Source organism: Diospyros lotus, chromosome 3 (assembly GCF_014633365.1).
Source record: "Diospyros lotus cultivar Yz01 chromosome 3, ASM1463336v1, whole genome shotgun sequence".
In the NCBI taxonomy this organism is placed as follows: domain Eukaryota; kingdom Viridiplantae; phylum Streptophyta; class Magnoliopsida; order Ericales; family Ebenaceae; genus Diospyros; species Diospyros lotus.
The window spans coordinates 35,932,857-35,954,479 of NC_068340.1; the positions used below are offsets into that span (position 1 = coordinate 35,932,857).

The window sequence follows — 21,623 nt, forward strand, 5'->3', positions numbered from 1 at the left end:
AGCTCAAATCTGAGATAAAGAAATCAACTGAAAATAGGCTGATTGAAATCACCTGAGACAAACTAACAGGAGAGTACTGTCCGTGTCCAGATGTGAAAACTCAGATTGAAGAAGAATTAGCAGATTGCCTACCACTGTAATCAGATCACCTATCACTGTATCTCCGATCAAATCTCTAACTTATTAGAAACTGAATAAATCTCAACTTCAGATCACCAGATTGCAACTTCACAACAGAACAGATCACACAACAGAAACCCTAGGTTGTGAAGAACAGATCCTACAGAAACCCTAGGTTGCAGGAGACTCTCTCATGGATCTGATACCATGTGAAAGTGAGGGAAAGAGAGAGAATGATTTGGAGGGAAAAGAAGTTCTAAATTCTCTGCACTGTTAGGTATATATACAACTCTACAAAACAAACTCACTCACTCTGTACAACTGAGAGAAACAGCAGTATGTACAACACTACTAAGCTGCATCCTTCTCTAACACATTGAATAAGTGAACCAGTACCCTGACTGGTTTGAATAACTATGCGTGGATGTCTTTTTGTGTAACTATTTTGGTGATTTCTGTTTAGTTGGCTGTCTTTTGTACAGTTTTTCCCCCTTCTTAGCAGTCTCTTTAGTGATATTTGTTATGTATTAAAAAGAAAAAGAAAAAATGTGATGCAACAAATTACAAAGATTAGAAACATTTTCATTGGCATCATGATGATGTAATCCAAGCATCAACCCATAATGAAATTCTGCTTGTGAGATAATTGAGGGCTTGGCAAGGGATGGTTATTATTTTATATATTCTCATATCTGATTGAGCACTCAGTACTTTGTTATAGGTTGGAGACTTTGAACTGCATCTCATGCGTAATATTGGTGCAACAACAGCTCCTATGCCAGATGTTTCTCTTACAATACCAGCTGCTGTTCCCAGTAAACTGGTGATTGAATCAGCTCCTGCTAGCCCACCAGCAACACCACCCAAGTCCTCTACTGAAAAAGTCAGTCCATTTATAAATGTCTCAAAAAAATCAGCAAAGTTATCAGCACTGGAGGCTTCTGGATCCAGTGCATATGTTCTAGTGTCATCTCCAACTGTATGTTCTGTTTGAGCCTTTGTCCTCTAGTCCTCATTGAGGAAAAAAAATGTTATTGCTAATTATTCCTTTTCTCATAGGTTGGTTCCTTCCGAAGGGGCAGAACACTGAAGGGAAAGAAGCAACCTCCTATTTGCAAAGAGGTAGGTGTCACAATTTTTCCTATTGTGGGGTATTTAACTCCTAAATTCAACCTCTACCTTTTTAAGCTGTGGCTACTCCTACTTATATTTCATTCTCACCTATATTGCTTTATATGTGGAGCATTATTACCTTTAAGCACTTTCAATACAATACTGGATGATACCATCAACAAACTATTATTTCAGTTAACTTCTATATGCCAGGATAATTTCAGAATAAACATTTCAAGTAGACCGAGAGATGAAAACCTGACACTGTCAACTTGATTGATTTTTCTATTAAACAGCATCTTGATGATTGGGGTGCATGTTTACATGCCTTAGTTGATTTTTCTTCTTATTTAGTCTTGTTATTTTTCTTTATTTTCTTTCTCCTTTTGAATGGTTCTCTTTTGGTTGTTGGGGGGATGGGCGGAGGTGGGCAGAACATAAAATGCTAATAGCAATTTCTTCAATAAACAGGGTGATGTAATCAAGGAGGGACAAGTAATTGGCTTTCTGGATCAGTTTGGCACTGAACTTCCTGTGAAGGTGAGCCATTAGTTTAAGCCCCTTTAAGTTGGTCTCTACCTTTAATATGGATGTTCTTGTGACTTTTCATTGTGTCATCTATTAAGCAGTCAGATGTGGCTGGTGAGGTCTTGAAGCTTCTTATTGAAGATGGAGGTATGATGTCTGACTTTTCATTCCTAATTCCACCCCCCCACCCCCTCCTCTCTCTCTCTCTCTCTCTTATCTGTCTATCTATCTATTATTTTTTGGATGGGGTCTAAACGTGCTTGTGCTTGAGGAAAATGCAAGACTTAGGGCTGGAGATGATAGCATATATTCTTTAGTTGTACATGCGCATTCATATGGCAGTACCTTGTGTGATGCCTGCATGATAGGGTCCAATTTATGTGCTATTAGTTTCATGGTCATCACGGGCCCACTTGAATAATTGATTAGTATATTTCTAGGTTATTTCAATTCAAGGTGAAATGAATCTCACCCACTTATTTCCCTTGATTGGGCATGGACATATCTTTTGAACTAGGTCTAAATTGTTGCCTTACCGAGTTAGGAAGTTCAGCAATTGGTTTTGGTTTTTCAATTGCTAAGCAGATTGCAAGATCTGTTGTCATTTTTACTTAATGGTTTTAGAAGCAGAGATATTTTCTAGAAACTTGACATTGTTTTGTGAATTTCTTATTGCCTGTTGCATTTCTTCATGTAAATAAATAAAGTTAGTTTTGGTTTGGTGCTTGATGCTATAGCAGAAAGCTTACACTGCCAAGTTTGGGATTATTTGTTCAAGTCTAAGATGCTACTTGACAATGCAAAAAGTAGGGTCGTCTGTCTTGAGCATCATTGGTTCAGGAAGCCAACATTGGGTATGCCCATTGTTATAGTAAGCAGACTGGAGTGGTCTGTTCAACTGATTGATGGGGAATTGGCAGGTCCTCTGGTTTGGTTCCTAAGAAGCATGAACACTTCTACAATGGTGCTGTATGTTGTTTGACGCCCATGTTAGACATGATACTTGTCAGACATTTCCAAATAAGTGTCTGACCTGTCCAAATGTGTCCTATTGTGTTTTATTTTTTTAATCCTTGGACTAACAGTAAGGTTGCATGCAGTTGACCTTCCCTAGAGAGCACAATGTTGGAGCCTTGTGCACTGGGTCCACCTTTTTTCTAATCGTTGGACTCTTTGTAGAAACTTGAGGTCACCTGTGTCCATCCTGGAATCTTGCTTGTTCATTGGTTAAAAATTAGAATAAAATTATAAATTTGAAAAATAAAATTATAAGTTGGAAATGTAAGGTTGTTCTTTCGTAATTGAAAGGTCATTGGTTTGATTTGTAGAAACAACCACTTTGCATAAGAAAAAAAAGGTAAAGAGAAGGTGTGTACAAATACAACCCTCGCAAAGTTAGGAGCTTCGTTCATTGGGGATGCCTTTTTGAGTTGGGAATCAATTATAAAATAAAAACAGTACTGATGTGAAACAAATAAGAGAAAGGAGGGGAGCAAGGAGAAGAAAGAAATAAGGGAAAGAGGAAGAATCAGGGATAATATTGTCAGATCACCGATCTGATAGTAGGGGTTTTAGGTGAAGAGAGGGAAAGATGGAGGGAAAGAAGACGAAAGAGAGAGAAGAAAACGAGAGAGAGAAACTAAGAGGGAAATTTGAAATCAGTGAATTGATTTTTCATTCGATAATCTGCAAACAACCGGAACTCTGATTTTAAGGAGTTCTCAGTTGAATTGGTGCCAAAGGTAGTTACAGCAGGGCCAGCGCCTAAAACACCCGCAATCTCCTATTTACCCTTACAAACTACTCTTTATTACAATCGGGTAACCTAGGTACATGGCATTTATTCCCCCCTTTGAGTGATTTCTTGTCCTCAAGAAATGGGTAATAGATTTGCTGAACCGGGAAATTCCCGCAGGAGGTCTGGAAGATACTGCCAAGTATTGTTATCCGAGTGGAGAGTCGACCACTGCACCAGCACTTGGGTCAAAGGCAGTCCCTGATGGTAGATGACTCTCTTATCCAAGATGGCCACTGGTGCCACTGTAGGGGCGTCCTCTTCCACAAAAGATGGTAACTCTGGATTGGCCACATGATTTCTTGCTGAGGGCTTCAATAATGAAACATGAAATACTGGATGTATATGTGTTCCAGTCGGTAGTTGTAGTTTGTAGGCAACCTTTCCAATTCGAGCGACGATGGGATAGGGCCCATAAAACTTCAGGCTTAGCTTTGAAAGCGGCTGCTTGGACAATGACTTTAAGTATGCCGAATTGAGTTTCAAATACACTTGGTTCCCAATTTCAAACTCCCTATCCGTTCTTCTCCGATCAGTCATTTGTTTCATACAATTCTGAGCTTTGGCCAGCTCAGTTTTGAGGACTTGTAGATTATGTTGGCGGCTGTGCAAGTAGTCATCCACGGCTGCGACTGTAATGGGGCCAGTGACCGTGGGAAGCAGATTAGGTTGGAACCCATACAAGGCTTCAAAAGGAGTCATGTTAATGGAACTATGGTGGCTGGAGTTATACCACCATTAAGCCAACGCTAGCCATTTGTGCCATTCCTTGGGTCGGAGGAAACAGAAGTAGCGCAGATATGTTTTAAGGCATTGGTTGACCCTTTCCGACTGACCATCTGTTTCCGGATGGTAGGCTGTGGACATATGAAGCTTGGACCCCAAAAACTTCATCAGTGTTTGCCAAAAAAGATTGGTAAACACTTTGTCTTTGTCGGAAACAATAGATTGGGGAACTCCATGTAAATTAACCACTCTATCCACAAAAACTCGAGCAACTTCTTGAGCAGAAAATGGATGGGAGAGGCCTAAGAATTGGCTGAACTTGGTAAGATGATCCACCACCACCAAAATACAATTCTTACCTTCTGACCTTGGCAATCCCTCAACAAAGTCCATGGTAATGGTTGCCCACGCCTGAGTTGGCACTCCAAGTGGTTGTAGGAGTCCAAGCCGCGCAATAGTTTCATGTTTACACTGTTTGCATATATCACAATTAAGTACAAACTCCATGACATATTTCTTCAAGTTAGGCCAGTAAAATACCTGTTTCACCTTCCTATAAGTATTTTGAATACCTGAATGTCCCCCAATAGCTGACTCATGCAAGGTTTGAAGGATTCTCTTCCTGAGCATGTCACAATCTCCAATCACCAATCGGCCGTGATATTGTAGTAACCCGTTAGTCATAGTGTACCTTGGCTTGGCTCCTCCACCTATGTTCAGTTGTTCTACTAATTGTTGAACCCAATTTCCCATGACATAACTAGCAACCACCTCTTGATACCAATCCGGAACCATGGCGGTGATAGCAGCCGCCGAACCTTCTTCAAAACAGCGGGATAAAGCATCCGCTGCCACATTTTCCTTTCCCCTTTAGAATTGAATCACATAATCGAGGCCCATCAGCTTGGCCAGGCCCTTTTTTTGAAGGTGTGTATGCAGTCGTTGCTGAAGAAGGAATTTAAGGATTTCATGATCTGTTTTAATAATAAATTGGCTAACCTCTAAGTAATGTCTCCATTTCTTGACTGCCATGAGCACCGCCAGCAATTCCTTGTCATAAACACTGAGGCCTTGGTGTCTTGAGGACAAAGCTTGGCTTAGGAACGCTAGTGGTCTGCCATCTTGAATAAGAATTGCCCCCACTCCGGAAGTGCTAGCATCTGTCTCTAAAATAAATGGTTTGTTGAAATCAGGAAGTCTTAGAGTAGGAACCTCACTGACGGCCTTCTTCAGCTGGTCAAAAGCTCTGTCAGCCTTGTCGTCCCACTGGAAACCATCATTTTTCAACAATTCGGTGAGAGGTTTGCTGATGACTCCATAGTTTCGTACAAAACGTCGATAGTAACCTGTTAAACCAAGGAAGCCGCGCAAAGCCTTGACATTAACAGGTTTCAGCCAAGCAGTCATTGCCTCTATTTTCTTTGGGTCGGTACTAACTCCGGCTACTGAAATAATATGCCCTAAGTATTCTATTTGCTGTTGGGCAAAGACACATTTGGATCCTTTGATATATAGCTGATTGAATTGAAGGACTTGAAATACAATCCTAAGATGGTTCAAATGTTTAGAAAAGGTTGGGCTATAGATGAGAATATCGTCAAAGAAAACCAACACAAATTTTCTGAGATAGGGTTCAAATATGTGGTTCATCAAGGCTTGAAATGTGGCTGGCGCGTTGGTTAGGCCGAAAGGCATGACTGTGAATTCATAGTGGCCGTGCTGGGTTTGAAAAGTTGTTTTGTGGATGTCTTTTGGGTCCATCCGAATCTGATGGTACCCGGATCTTAGATCCAGCTTGGAAAAAACTGTGGCATATCGAAGTTCATCTAATAAATCTTCAATAATAGGGATGGGAAATTTGTCTTTGATAGTGATAGTGTTGAGCTGTCGATAGTCAATGCAAAAGTGCCATGTGCCGTCCTTCTTTTTGACTAGAAGGATGGGAGAAGCAAAAGGGCTCTTGCTGGATCGAATGATAGAATTGGCTAACATTTCCTTCACCATTTTCTCAATTTCAGATTTGAGTTTTGGTGGATATCGGTAGGGTCTAATATTGATGGGAATTGAGTTGGGCTGAAGATTTATAGAATGGTCAAAGGGTCGGAACGGAGGTAGTTTCTTAGGTTCTGCAAATAAGTCCTGGAATTCAATCAACAATAGATCTAGGGATTCCAAATCACGTACCTGCCATGGTAATGGATGCTCACTGCCAAGGAACATCCTGCACTGCCCGCTCACCTCCTCATGGTCCTCGTCCTCGCAGTAGGTCTCAATTGAGAACAGTTGAGCTACTTGGGCTATTTTATACTTGAGCAGCTTTTGTAACTTCTTACCCGTGATCATCTTTGACGCAACATGTAGCGCGAGTGTGAAGAAAACACACCAAAATAAACCTTTGAAAGAACAAACTTCAATGGCTGAAGCTTGGCTTTCAAGAAGAGGCAAAAACAAGACTGTTTTGCTAAGAAAACCCAAATAGGTTGCTGAAATTTGATTGATTAAAACTTGATTACAAACTCTAGATTCTAGGCATATTTATAGTATTTGGCTAATCCAAATCCATCTAATATTTGGAAAACAAAATCCAACTAGAATTCTAATAGAAATAAATCATAAATAAAAAGTTAACTAGAATCCTAATAAAAAATAAAACCCTAATCAAACATGAAGTAGAATCCTAAATCAAGTAGAAACATGAAATAGAATCCTAAATCAAGTAGAATTCTAAAACTTAAGAAGTATTAAAATAACATTATGGCACTACTATTTTGGTGATATTGTTCCGGTTTGGTTGGGTCGACCTTGGGCTAAGTCTTGATTGGTGATCGCATCATTCACCTTTACTTGATCAAAATTCGATCTCGAATTTTGATCTTTGGACAAATCCATATCCGGTAAGTACGAAGAGAGATTAGCCACATTGAATGTTTGGAAATACCCATCTGATTAGGCAAATTCACAACATAAGCATTATCATTTATCTTCTTTGTAATCTTGTAAGGATCATACTTCTTTGGCTTGAGCTTGTTCTGTTGTCCTGCTGGAATCCGTTCATTCTTCAAGAATATCATGACTTTATCTCCAATCTCAAATACCTTGTGTTTTCTATGCTTGTCAGTTGTCGCCTTGTACTTCTTATTTGTGCAACTTTTGTTTGATATCTTCCTAAACCGCTTGAACTTTTCTGCTAAGGGAACATGAGCAAAGACATTCCTCCCCTTCTTAGCCATATCTATGTTGGCATGGGTCCAGTCATTGCCATGTTTGTTGACCTCTGCCTCCACTGTATTATTAATAGACTTACTGTATATCAAAATATCATCAAAATACACCACAACGAATTTACCAATGAAAGGGCGTAATACTTGGTTCATTAGTCTCATAAAAGTGCTTGGTGCATTGGTTAGTCCAAAGGGCATGACTAACCACTCAAACAACCCATCTCTTGTCTTGAAAGCTGTCTTCCACTCATCTCCAGGTCGAATTCTGATTTGATGATAACCACTTCTAAGATCAATTTTGGTAAAAATCACAACCCCATCAAGTTGATCAAGCATGTCGTCGAGCCTAGGAATTGGAAATTTATACCCAATAGTAATTTTCTTAAGAAGTATTAAAATAACATTATGGCACTACTATTTTGGTGATATTGTTCCGGTTTGGTTGGGTCGGCCTTGGGCCGAGTCTTGATTGGTGACCGCATCAATCTTGCAAACTCCATTCTCCACATTCCCTTGTAGAGTCACTCTTCGACCATCCTTCTCCATTGTTACCTCCATTTTGTTGAAGTCAAAACTGATTGGACTCACGCCTTTCATCCAATCAACTCCCAGCACTATGTGGCACCCTCCGAGTTTCAACAATCTCAAATAAGCTTTAAAGGTTTCGCCCTGCATCATTCAGCAAAATCCTAAGCAAGCTGATCTACTTAGGACCTTACTCCCATTAGCAACTGTGACTGCAAGTGGTTGAGTGTTAGAGAGCTCACAATTTAGCTTCCTCGCAATTTCCTCATCAATAAAACTGTGGGTACTCCTCAATCAACACCATAAGAATGCTATCATGAGATCGTCCTTCAACCTTAATGATCTTACTGCCTGTCATTCCTTTAATTACATGCAGCGAGATAGCCCTGTTATCTTCCTCTCCTAGCTCCTCTGTGAATGGAAGTGTGTGTCCTTCCTCATCCTCATCCACATCTCTTCCTTCCAACAAGAGAAGTTGTTTCTTGCACTGATGCCCTAGAGTGTATCTATCTCCACACTAATAGCAAAGTCCTGTCGGTCTCCTGTGTTCCCATTGCTTAGCACTTTGCTATCCTAAGGAAGAACTAGCTGGGAACCTAACTCTCTCCTCTGATCTCCCCATTTCCTTCCTCGGCACCTGTCCTCCTAAATAAGTTGCTCCATAGGCATTCCCTCTACCCCGAGACCTCTGTTTTCTCAGCAAGGCCTCCACCATTAATTCCTGCAGCAATGCATCTTTCGCAGCTTCTTGCACAGTATGGGGTCGCATCATCTTCACCATAGATCTAATATCATCATTCAAGCCGCTTATGAAACTAGATACAAAATATTCCTGCGTCATGTACGGATTTCGACTGAGCATTAACGACTTCAATTCCTCAACACAAAGCTGATATTCTTGCACTATACCTCTCTGCTTCAACTTATTAAATTCTTCTACTATATCTACGGTTCTTCTTTCACCAAACCTCTCGCATAATCCCCTCGCAAATTCTTCCCAACTGTGATCACCTCGTACGCCGGACCATCCCTCGAACCAAATATCACCTACATCGTTCAAAAATGCAGCAGCCAAAGTAACTCGCTGATCGTCCGCTACTCTGTGAATGTTAAACGATTTCTCGCACCTTCTGATCCACCACTGTGGCTTCGATTCATCAAAAACCGGCAATTCTAGCTTTGGCACTGGGAAATGTGTAGGTCCAAAATTGGTCGAAGCTTTCGGTCTCCTCTCCATTCCCAAATCTCCAGTACCAATTGGATCGCCTCCAAATTCCGATGGTTCAACCACTCTCCGTCCCCCTCCAATACCTGGTAATATTGGATCCGAATGTTCCCGAGGAGGAAAATCGGGTGAAATTCGTACCTGAGCTTGATTCGAGAACATTAGCATGAATTGTTGCATTTGTTCTCGAACCATGTTACTCTGTTCTCGCATCTCCGACCGGATCTGGTTGCGCATATCTCCTTGTAGTCGATCCGCCGTAACCTCCAATCTCTTATCGACAATTGTTCCAATGGTATCCTCCATGGATCCCATCCGCTGCTGTACTTCTAACACCGTCGCAGACACTTGCTGTAGTTGTAGTTCCATCTGCTTCATGCGAGTACCATTAGCCATCGTAATGATAATGGACGAATGCCAGAAAAGTGCTCTGATACCACTTGTTAGATCACCGATCTGATAGTAGGGGTTTTAGGTGAAGAGAGGGAAAGATGGAGGGAAAGAAGACGAAAGAGAGAGAAGAAAACAAGAGAGAGAAATTAAGAGGAAAATTTGAAATCAGTGAATTGATTTTTCATTCGATAATCTGCAAACAACCGGAACTCTGATTTTAAGGAGTTCTCAGCTGAATTGGCGCCAAAGGTAGTTACAGTAGGGCTAGTGCCTAAAACACCCGCAATCTCCTATTTACCCTTACAAACTACTCTTTATTACAATCAGGTAACCTAGGTACATGACAAATATATTCTCAAGTATTCAATTTTATTCAAAATAATCATTTTTTTTTTAATTTCACCCATCTTATGACAATTAAAACTCCTCCAAAATAATTCTGAGATACTAATTCAATACTAAGTCTATCATAAAATTTGTTAAAATGCAAATAATCATCACCACATCATCATCATGAGAAGCCTTAATTCTAATAAGTTGGGTTGGCTACATAAATTTTAGCTCTTTGGTAATCTCTAGTCGTGGCTAGAGTTGGAAAATGGGCCGGGCAGCCCATGGGCCCGCCCGCCTCCCAGCCCACCCAGCCTAGTACTGTAGCAAATGGGCCGGGCCAGGCCGACCCCAAGAATGCAGGGCTAGGTGGGGCTAGTGCTTTGTGGCCCGCGGCCTGGCCCACCAAAATGGGGGTGGTCCACATACCTTTCATCGAAAAAACCAAAATAGGGGTGGTACGGCTCGACCCGGCTCGGCCCACCTTGGTCTGTTTATTAAGGGCCATAGGGCCGTGTCGGGCCCCCATTTCCCATTGCCTGACCTGCCTCCCTCACGAGCCAAATTTGGCCCGGCCCACGAAATGGGTGGGCCAAGTGGGAGGCGGGCTGGCCCGGCCCACCCATTTTCCAACTCTAGCTGTGGCCACAGCTTTTGTGAGTCCAGTTATATCCTGTCATTATCTAAAGGTCTTTCACCATGCCTTTTTTTTTTAGTCTTTCTTTGCCATAAATTTTTTCATTCCATCCATTTGTCTTATGGATTGGATCTATTGGTTTTCTTCTTTTCATATGTTTCGACTTTTTAATTGCGTCTCATGTATTTTATCTTGCATAGATTCCATTCTAACTTTATTATGAATGATCTTGTTTTCAATTCTCTCATTTCTTATATAGTTGTACATCCACTTTTAACATCTTTATCTCAATTATGCTCATATTTTAAATATGTTAGTGCTTAATGGGAAAGATGGTCTTGTAGCCATCCAATAAAACTTTTTATCTAACTTTGAAGGGTTTTTATGATCTCATAAAATGCTGAAGGCACTTCTCTACATTAACCATTTACCTCAATTTTGTGAGTGATATCCTCAATAATGTCCCCTTCACTGTGAACAATTAATATGACATATCTAAACTAATATATTCTAGGAATAACTTTTTGAAGAAAACTCAATTTCGAGCTTTGTAGACTTGGAGCCCCAATCACCGAATCAAGTGTGGGTGTGAATTTGGTGCTTGCACTTCTTTTTGAGTGAAGATCCTGACAACCTCGTATGTAATTCTCATAAATCCAAAACAAGTTGTTCATGAACAAAGACCAGCCTGTTGATTGTGGGCTATGATTTGTTTTTCTTTTTTCTTTTTTTATTGGGGCTGAATTGACTGCAACAGGCTATTAGGTTAAAAAAAAAATGTAGTGGTATAGGCTAAAGGTTTGTTTGGGTGAGGGTTGTGGGGTTTAGGCTTGTGGACTTGAAGAAACAAAAAAAGTGGGCCGGGGGGGGGGGGGGGTAGATTCTGTGAGGTCAATGACATGCCTGAAAGTGAACTCTTTCAGTGGCTATTACTGGGCAACAGGTCTGAATGGTAAAGGCAGTGACAGGAGCTTAGTAATGAACAGCAGGGGTTTTGTGACCAAACAGAGTGGTTCTACAGTTCAACACCTTCTGCGTTGCAGGTTTGGCTTCTACAAAGGCTCTAGACTATTAGACAGAGAAGGTTATCTATGACCACAGGACTGCGATTCATTAGTGTAATGAACAAAGGGTCCTTTGTCTCCAAGATGCTATGGGGGTCAGGGACGCTTGAAGCAGTCATAGGTGACTTCTACAGTTCTACTGATTGAAATGAGGCTTTGTGAATATGCTAGATGTCTCTCAATCATGTGCAGTAATTGGGCTTTGGTACCACATCTGATGTGGGAAAAAGAAGTGGCACAACACAAGAAGAGAGAGGAGAAGAAGGAAGAGGAGACTAAAAGGGGAACAGGGGGAAAGAAAATGGGTCAAAATACTCAGTTTTATTGAAACTCAAATGTGTTTTTTATTTTTACTACATCCATTAGCAATATTTATAGGCTAAAAATCTTAAAATGACGAGAGCATTTTCAAAGTAATTCAATTGAAGATACTTATCCAATGCTACTTAAAGTCTATTATAAACTTCGTTAACATTCAAAAAACCAGAGAAAAAAAAAAAAAAAGAGGTCCCTAATTGCATAAGGTAAAACTAAAAATCCTAGTCTTGTAAAACTAATATTCAGTGATGGTTCCCATATATCTTGACTGCATGGTTGTCATTTATTGGTCCTCCCAATTGAATTTTTTATTTTAAGAATCTTAAATTCCAAAACTTTCATAATATAAGTTCTCTAAAATATGTATTAAGACATTTAAATCACACTTATTTCCTGTTATGTTGAGTATGAGGTTGTTTTTATATGTATATAAAGAATACATTGTTTGTTATTTGATGTGTCATTGTGTCGAGTCCTATTTCAGTAAAAATTGATATGCCTGTATCCAGGTTGTGTTGTGTGTATGTCCTGTGTTCATATCTGTAATTCTTGTGTTGAAGCCTTAAAGGCAGCTTGCACTCTAATCTTAATGCACCACACAACCATGTGTCCCAGTAGCTCATTTGTTAAAGAAGAATATCAAAGAATTTGACATTTTGACTCTTATAAGCCTCGAGGGCGTCTAAAATTTGGGGTAGGAGCTGCGCCGTCCTACTGCTCATTTCTTTTACTGGTTTGATATCTGCTTTGGTTTTGATAACCATGGCAATATCCTCCTTTGGACTTGGCAAGGTGCTTCAACACTATTTCATGATTAGAATAATGCAGGTTTTCAACCCATTACTTAGTTGACAGAGCATTACAACAACATGCCAAGCCTTCATCCCACTAACTATGTGGTATTGGCTACATGAATTCTAGTTATTTTTAGTCAATTTCTATCTAGGGACTTAGCTGTTGTAAAGAAAAAACAGTTTATCTGTTATGGAAGTATACATTATTTTTGGACATGAGGCATTTATGGATATGAGGGTGAGCCTTGGTAGTATCGGTAAAATGGATCCTATTAACTGCTTGTTTATGGATTTGAGTCGTGGAAACAGTATCTTTGCAAAGAAATAGTAATGTCATGTCCAAAAACTATCCTCGCAAAGTGGCCAGCCTTGTGCATTGGGAATGCGTCCTTTTGAGGCATTCACGGTTATACTAGTCCTTAGTCCATTGTCGTGACTTTTGCACAAAAGAGACAACTTCGTGCTATTATTGCAACTAGGATTTGTTTAAAGGGAAAAGAAAAAAATGAAAGGAAGATGAATAATCTAAAGTTCACGCGGCAATGCATCTGCATAAATAATTTTATTTTGTCACAGCCATCCTTTTTTTTTTTACTTAGCTTGTCATTGGCTGTTTCATTTTTATGTTTTGTTGAAGCATATTATATTACTGAAGTAATGGCAACATGTGCCAGGTTGGTCAACTTCTATGCACAAACCATCCAAGTGCTTCTTAATCAGAAAACGAAAACTAATTAAGCATAGGAAGAAAGAAAATAGAAGGAAAGCCATACCCGTTTAAGCACCAACTTGAATTGCGTGTTTAGCTATAAACTTTTGCTTATTATTTCTTTTACTTTCTGCCATTTACAGATGCAGTTGGATATGGGGACGCCCTTATTGCTGTCTTGCCATCATTTCACGGTATCAATTGAACCCCGTGACCCATTTGCGATAAATAAGTTGTCGCCTCTGTGGGAGAGCTTCAGAACTTGCAGTCTACTTCTTCAAATTGTTCAGTTCATTCTCTTGTCATGGCTCCTTGTCGCATTTTGAAACTTGGGATCTCAGGTTTATAGCTGGTTGAAGTAGTTTGCTAGTGTTTGTCAGTTCAGTGGTTTCTAAAATGGAATATCCAAATTCTTTTTGTGTTAGAAGAGAAGTACCAGTTGTACGAGGCATGTCTTCTGTATATTAGTGCAGCTATACATTTTTGATGCAGATGGGAAACTATGCATCTGCTGGTCCAATATATGTCAACAATTCTGGACCGCTGTGGTGGGGAATTCCGAATTACCCCTCGGCTTATTTCATTATGCATGCATGGACTTTCATTCTCAAGTGGAAAATTTAAGGGTACAAGCCCCAAGCTGGCAGCCCAGCTAGAGTTGGGCTCAGTCACAAAAATATGGTCTCGATTTCAAATGCCATATTTCACATAGGAGTGGGTGGTTACCCCACATGCTTAAACATAGTTTAAGAGTCCAAAGATTAATAATGTTATCATTGATAATTTATTAGGAATTATATACAATAGTTTAGATAATAATGCGCATAATTGTAACACAAACAACGAGATGTCAAAATTAGTTTCATGAAATCTAATCTTATGAATAGATCAAGTGTTGGTGAAATTTATTCTGCACAGGGATCTTTGATACACAATTTATGGTTATTAATTTGTGTTTTCAAATTTGGTTTGCGTAGCTTTGTGTCAAACATATATAGTTTCTTTTTTGAATCTTATGTTCAGTATTATTTCAAACCAAAAGAGGTTAGATCCATCCCCATTTTATATCATTTGAGTTGAAGGATTTAATATAATAAGGTAGTGTTTGTTAAAATAAGTAAAATAAGTAAAATTTTAGATAAAAAGTTAGATACTTATTCGAATGAGAGAGATAAATTTATTTAGAAAGTCAAAAATAAAAAGTCACACGACTTCTTTTTAGATAAATTTAACAAACATAATAAAAATCACTTTTGTTTAGAATGTTTTTTATATCTCACATTTTTTTATTTATATATTAATTAACAAATATTACTTAAATAAGCAAATATGAGACTCTCTTTCGTTCAATCAATAATTACTTAAATGTGATAATTTTTACAAAACTTACCTTTTTATCTCCTATATGAATTTGTGTCTGACTATGTGTAACATTTTCAAGTTTATCTTTGAATCTTGTGTTCAAATAAAGAAGGTTTCTCCATTCCACAGCACTTGAATTGAGTGTGCATGTGTGTGAAATGGGAATAATTATCAATATATGCCACAAATCATCACTTATAAGTCCCTCTTTGATAAGTTTTTGAGTCTTATTTATAACATTTGGATGCCTCTCTGTTAGTTGTTTGAAAGTATATAATATTAAAACTCGCATATATTATTTAATTTGATTGTGTTGATCAATTATTAGCTTTATTTAAGCTATTCTTTCGGCAAGTGGTCTGATTGACATTGATGAATAAAAGGATTGCTTATTTTAAGAGATCTTTGATGATTCAGTCATTAGTAGCTTTCGGTTCAGTTTTCATGATCCTGCCTCCGCGTGATCGGAAAGACGAATCTGGCAAGATATTTCCCCCCTGAAATCCATGCTTCCCGGTCAGAATCACCGCCAGATCAATCTCGGAATCCGGCCAGCGAGTTCGGTAGCAGCTCCCCGAGTTCAGTTGAGTGTTTTCCGATTTCTAGGAAAAAACTCGACTGATCTTTAGAATATCTTTGAAGTTGAAACTTGGAAGCGTATGACTCTAATCCAGAGGAAGAGCTCGACTAATAAATCGAAACAAGGTTTGATTTATGTCAAAACACTCCATTAACCTTTATTCCGATGACGAGTTACTGTTGAGATATGATGATGGACGATCACCATCCTTATCTCAAACTAAGTACCTATAAAAGAGTCGGGAATTTGCTATTTCTGTGATCACTCCGACGTTTAAATCAGTTCCCAAAATTATCAAAACTAGAGATTGTTCATAGAAAACCAAAGAAAACCCAAAAAATGGATTCCCTTTCCTGGGTGGATTCACTCATATTTATGTAGCGCGGGAGTCGTTCCCCGAAGATAGGAATTTCCTCTTTTTTCGTTGGAGAAAATCTTCTCAATATTGTGGAAGGACCCGTTGCTGAGTTTGTTTCCACGAGTAGGGAAAAGTTATTCTCCAAGCATTTTGGGATAATGATCCCCTCAATTTAAAAATCACGATCTTGGAAGGAACGAATATGCCCATCATCTTCAAAAATCTCAAGACAACAATCGTCTTTAGGGGCTTCGGGAGAGCCATGGGAGCAGAAAATATCGGGATACGCTCGCTGGACTTAGATTTGGGCTTCTAGGTATTCTCTAGGTCAACCTGGACACGTGCCCTTCCCAGCTTAAGTCAGTGGTAATTCTCTCAATTATCCTTTGGGGAACACGTGTCCTCTATTTGTTGGTTAATTCGCGATGACATCAAGATAGTTATGATCTTCGAGATTTTTCCCTCGTCAAGATACTTGTTCTATGGATTATTTGTTATGCAAATTACTGCTGCACTTTGGTGAAATTGGCGAGGATATCATGCTTGATGATTCCGATTTGATTACGAATTTGAAGGATATCTTGGCAGAGATTTACGAGTAAGTGTATGGCTTCACAAGTTGGGGGAATCCTTGCTTATGATTCCTTCGGTCATAATATTCTGACTCAAGTTTCCTTATTTTCTATTATTAGGTCTTCTTTTTGTTGAATAGGCTGCTATTTTTGACGCAGATCTGATTTTAATCTTAGCTTGTTTTTGCTGTTTTCAGATCTTTTGAAATGCTAATATTCTAGTGAAACCAAAATTATTATCTGCTTAAATTATGAACAAACTATGAAACCGAGGTTGTTATTTGTTCAAATTGAGAATTTAACTTCTGCCTAATCTATTTTTTGATAAACGACTAGCGACATAGAGTTCATAGCAAATCTACCACATGAAGTTACTGGATCTTGTCGGAAACTTGAGTTCTCTTTACTGTTTTTAAGTCATTTTTAGTTTTTAATTTTCTAAAATAATAAAAACGCGTTCTCTTTGCTGTTTTTAAAAATGTATTTTTGAAAATAAAAAAAAAATTGTAAATAAAACTCAAAACAACAAAAAGTTATTTTGAGTGTTTTCATCCAAAACAAACTCTAAACTCAAAATACATCTATTTATTTATTTATTCATATTTTATTATTATAATGAAAAAAAATATTACAAAATTCATTAACTTTAAAATGTATATATTTTTTTAATAATATATTAACATTAAATATTTATAATTTACTTAATAATCAAATTTATTGAATAAAATATTTTCAAAATTTCAGACAGAACGCGTTTTCTAATTTTCTGTTTTGAAAAATAATTTTTCAAAATGACAAAGAGAACGCGTTTTCAATTTTCTAAAAATAGATTATCAAAACAGAAAACTGAAAATGAATTCAAAACTCAAAACTGAAAATTGAAAAACAAAGAGAACGCAACCTGAGCTTCTTTCATTCTTCTTAAAACTGACATGAAGTTATTATGCACACATCTCATGATCTTACATCTCATAATCCTGCTTCTCTCATCAATACAAAAGGCCGTTATATGCAACAAAACATGGAGCTAGGAGTATACTAACTTCTTAAGTGTTGCTATGACAATGCATTTTATTTAAATTATATAGTCAAGATGATTGTATACTTATTTAAGAGTGAGAAAATCCCCTAGAATGTATTGGTTGGATCTTATATTAAAACTATTGCAATGTTATATAGCATTAGCAATAACATAATATTCTTTATATGATAATATTATAATAATAGCATCATCATACTATTACAATACAAATATTATAGCATTAACGATTTAATACCATAGAAAGACATATTCTTTGAAAAATGCCAGCATTGTTTTGAAACACAAGTTGAACTATCTTTTATTTTTTACCTAGCTTCCATTTTCAATCTTCACTTTTTAAAAACTGTGATCAGTTATCAAGCAATGTTTTGTGCTTCAAAAAAAGAAAACAAAAAGGCAAGAAATTGCAACCAATTCTTCGCATTAAATTGTTAGAAATGTGCGGAAGAATTCTAAACATCCAAGCAATTCTGTATCTATCATAGAAGAAGGAATCAAATAAGTACAAGATTATGTTTTTTATTTGATCTTAACTTACAGCAATGATGCCATCATTCTCAAAAAAGAAAAAAGAAAAAGAGAATAATAATCAAACTATATTGTGAAGAGCATTCATGCACTAAGTGAAGGCAGAACATGAGTCGAATATAGTACAACATTTGAATGGTGTTCTTTGTCAATGGTTAGAGACACTCAGATCCAACTTCTTGCTCATCCCATCTAGCAGCTTCCTTTTAACATTCTGAAAAGCTACTTCTAGGTTCTTCAGCTGCAACATTTATCTTTTAATCTTTATTCTCTTAAATAAACTTTCAACTTGCAGCATTATTTTCATAAACCAAATTTTTAGACAAAGGAATAAGTTCCATACCTCTTCTCTGGCATATTTATTATGGACAAATAACCCACAAAACAGATCGAAACTATCTTTCGTCGTGCTTTCTTTCTGCCAACAATTTCATGTTAGTGTGCTTTATCATTATATTAATTTGGCCTTTGTATGGTCTCCCAGAACATGAAAGAAAAGGAAATTGTTATTTCCCTCTTCCTCTGAGTGGCCAGATGAAACAAGAAGTTCATAGAAATGGTTCCAACTAAAGAAGAGGAAGGATATGAAACAGTGAACTCTTACCAATTTAACCAGTGACTGAAAATTCTTGGTGTCTATGGATGTAGACTCGATCTTCATTTCTGACAAGGTCCTGTCAAAGAATGAAGTTGACTTCCTCTGTAGTTCTTTCATGGTAAAGAGGCAAGACATTGTAATACCTGCCAACTGCGTGAGTGAGAAATTGACTTCTAGCAGCCAATTTGTCGTGCTCTTCACAAGACATTTCCAGCATTTTGCAACCCTACATCAACCGGTGAAGCAATGATCAGGACCCCCTAAATCTTAAACTGTAAATCCTCCTACTTCTTACAGTTTATAGAAACTATTTGATCAGATTGACCATGTATGTTCAATTTTCTTTCTTTATATTATCAATTTTCTTGCTTTTCTTTGTATAGTCATCTCCATCACTTGCTACAATTTGCAACGCTAATGTACTTAGCAGGCCCTGTAATGGTTGTCTGTGTATTTTCAAACATGTTATGCTCGTCCGGGTAAAGAATTAAAATTCATGTACGCGACCTGGCATATTGACTTCAATGCTTGTGATTATTGTTCTTGTCAGCTCGATTCGCACAATTTGGGACTGCCATGTTAGGATAGATACTAACCTCATCTTTGAAAATTCCAAGGAAACTTGAGCAGACAGCATGATCCCTTACCCGGACCTTTTCATACATAAAGTTGAGGCCATTCCACCCATCTCTCCCGCTCTCAGGTCCAAACATGGGGTGCGTGCAAAGCAAGTCTGATTCTGGAGGCAGCACCTTCCAAATGCAAGAACGTCATCACCCACAGAAGAAACAAGCTTCACAATACAAAAACACAAAGAATACCAGCCAATTGCTAGCCACATCAAGATCAAAGGTACGTAATTTGCATACTTGCAGTAGAAACTCTTTTGGGTATTCCTTGACCGAGAGCACGTCCACAAAGAGTGTGGCTGCCCGTTTCAGGCTGTGGAATGGCATCGAACTCACAACGTCCGATAGGCTCACGATTGACGTACTAATCAGTATCACGTCGTTGTCTGCCTCCACAAATCCATTCATGTCTCTGCCAATGCAAGACGTTGAAATTTATTAGGTTGCATTTGGATGGAGGATTTCAAATGATGTTATTTGAAATAATCCTGTTCAAAAGCAACTTTAGACATTGTACACTCTGTTTGGTTATAACTATGAACTTTTTTGGCGGATTCGATGTGAGACAAAGTTAGAATAAGAAAAGAGAGAATATTTGAAGGGAAATGATGGGTGGGAATAATGAATACCTGTGAAATGAGATCCCCAAATCGGAAGCGAGGTGGGAGTGGTCGGTGCGGGAGGTGGCGGTGATGGTGTGGCCGTGTTTGAGGATAGTTTTGGAAAGGAACTGGCCGAAGGGGCCGAACCCTATTATGCCAATCTTGAGGCGGCGCCGTGACGAGGAGGAGGAAGGAGGAGGTTCCGCCATTGGCACGGAGGTGTACCAGAGAGATGATTGGGGGAGGTTGACTTCAAATCATCATCCTATTTGCTATATGTTATATTATAAATAATTTATTTTTTATTTTAATTTTATCTTAAAAGTTATACTTGTTACAACCGTACTCTCTATTTAACTATTTATTATTTATTTTTTTAATTTAATAATAAATATTACGTTATTAAATTTTAATAATATTTAATATATTTTTAAATTAATTTACTAATATTTTTTAAATACAATTATTTAACAAAATTGTTTGAAATAATTTTATAATAATAAATTTAAAATTTTAATCAAATACACATATATATAATTAATAATTAAATATATAAAATAACCAGATATATACATATACAAAATAATCAAATGCACATATACACAAAATTAATAATCAAATATACAAATCAATAATCAAATACATAAATATATAATATCACTAATTCAATACATAAATAAATAAATAAAAATTCAAAATCACAAACTTAGATTTGTCTATGCAAGACGATGAACAACCTGCCACCATGTGTTCTATTCATTGTTGTTGCTGTCAGATTTGATGCTTGTCATCTCAATTTTAACTTTTGTCGTGTCTATAATTTATTTTTTTATAGATTTACTGGTCATCACATTTGTAACTTGTCTTTTCTGGTTGATTTTGTCTTTCACCGCGTTTAGTTGAGCTTTCTCCAATGTTAAGATGATCGTTGTGGGAGAGAGATGATGAGAATGGCTTGAACAAAATTGATCGCCAAATTTAATGAGAGAATTGAATTTTGCCAAAAGTTTAGCGAGTTGATTTGGTGATGGCAGCAATGTTGTAGACAAATTCAATTAGCTTGCTATCAATATAACTTGACGAAGAATTTGACGATGCGTTAGAGTTAGCCAAATAATTGTGAAGTAACATTGATTCCCTAAACGACTCTTTGGGAATGAGCGTTAGATTTTGGGTAGTGGGTTGATCTAGAGATGGGAAATAGGCGGGCTGACCTGGCTCGACCCGCATCTCGCTTGGCCCGCGAAGGGGTCGGGGCCGAGTTGGGCCAATGAAATGGAAATTGGGGCCCGACACAACCCTGTGGCCCTTAATAAATGGGCCAAAGTGGGCTGGGCCAGGCCTTGGGCTTGCTAGGCAAGGTCGACCCGTAAACCATTTATTTTTAATTTCTTTAAACATAATTTTTTAAATATTTTTTTTTCTCAAATGTAACAAAGATTTTTTAAAATATGTTTATAAGTAAACATTGTTTACTTATAATTTTTATGTTTGTAAAATTATATTTACAGTAAACATTATGTTTATAAATATAATTATGTTTACAAACATAATAAATATTATGTTTACAAACATAATTATGCTTATAAACATTACAATAATTTTTTAAATATTTTTTTTATTTTTGATGGACCGAGCCGAACTATTTTAGCGAACTAGTTGGTGGGCTGGTCCACGGGCCATTTTGGTGGGTCGGGCCGGGCCATGGGTTATATATTACTAGCCCGGCACGACCCTCATTTTGCTGGGCGGGCTAGCCTAGCCTATCTGCTACAGTAACAGGCCGGGCTATGAGGCGAGCCAACCCATGGGCAAAAATAACCGTATCAAAAGAGTGGTGTAAAAATAAAAAAA

General features: G+C 37.8%; 2 protein-coding genes across 4 annotated transcripts in view; one reads left to right on the forward strand and one right to left on the reverse strand.

Annotated features, from left to right (window-relative positions):
- LOC127797566 (uncharacterized) overlaps window positions 1-14,040 on the forward strand; it is a 29,085-nt gene extending 15,045 nt beyond the window's left edge. For both annotated transcript variants that reach the window (XM_052330574.1, XM_052330573.1), the window contains exons 5-9: window positions 842-1,099; window positions 1,180-1,242; window positions 1,705-1,773; window positions 1,863-1,908; window positions 13,642-14,040. In XM_052330574.1, coding sequence (XP_052186534.1) covers window positions 842-1,099; window positions 1,180-1,242; window positions 1,705-1,773; window positions 1,863-1,908; window positions 13,642-13,703 — 498 coding nt within the window. In that variant the 3' untranslated portion in view covers window positions 13,704-14,040. The remainder of the gene's footprint in view (window positions 1-841; window positions 1,100-1,179; window positions 1,243-1,704; window positions 1,774-1,862; window positions 1,909-13,641) is intronic.
- Window positions 14,041-17,871: 3,831 nt separating this feature from the next.
- Window positions 17,872-20,036, reverse strand: LOC127796399 (arogenate dehydrogenase 2, chloroplastic-like). 2 transcript variants are annotated; one of them, XM_052328526.1, is made up of 7 exons: window positions 19,797-20,036; window positions 19,408-19,579; window positions 19,186-19,290; window positions 18,682-18,764; window positions 18,545-18,614; window positions 18,284-18,358; window positions 17,872-18,181 (listed from the first exon to the last, which is right to left on the reverse strand). In XM_052328526.1, the coding sequence occupies exons 1-7, from the start codon at window positions 19,976-19,978 to the stop codon at window positions 18,089-18,091; spliced, it is 780 nt and encodes a 259-aa protein (XP_052184486.1). In that variant the 5' UTR covers window positions 19,979-20,036; the 3' UTR covers window positions 17,872-18,088. The 2 variants fall into 2 exon arrangements, with proteins under 2 accessions (XP_052184486.1, XP_052184485.1); XM_052328525.1 differs by having other exon boundaries at window positions 19,135-19,290; window positions 19,797-20,035.
- Between the last annotated feature and the right edge of the window lie 1,587 nt (window positions 20,037-21,623).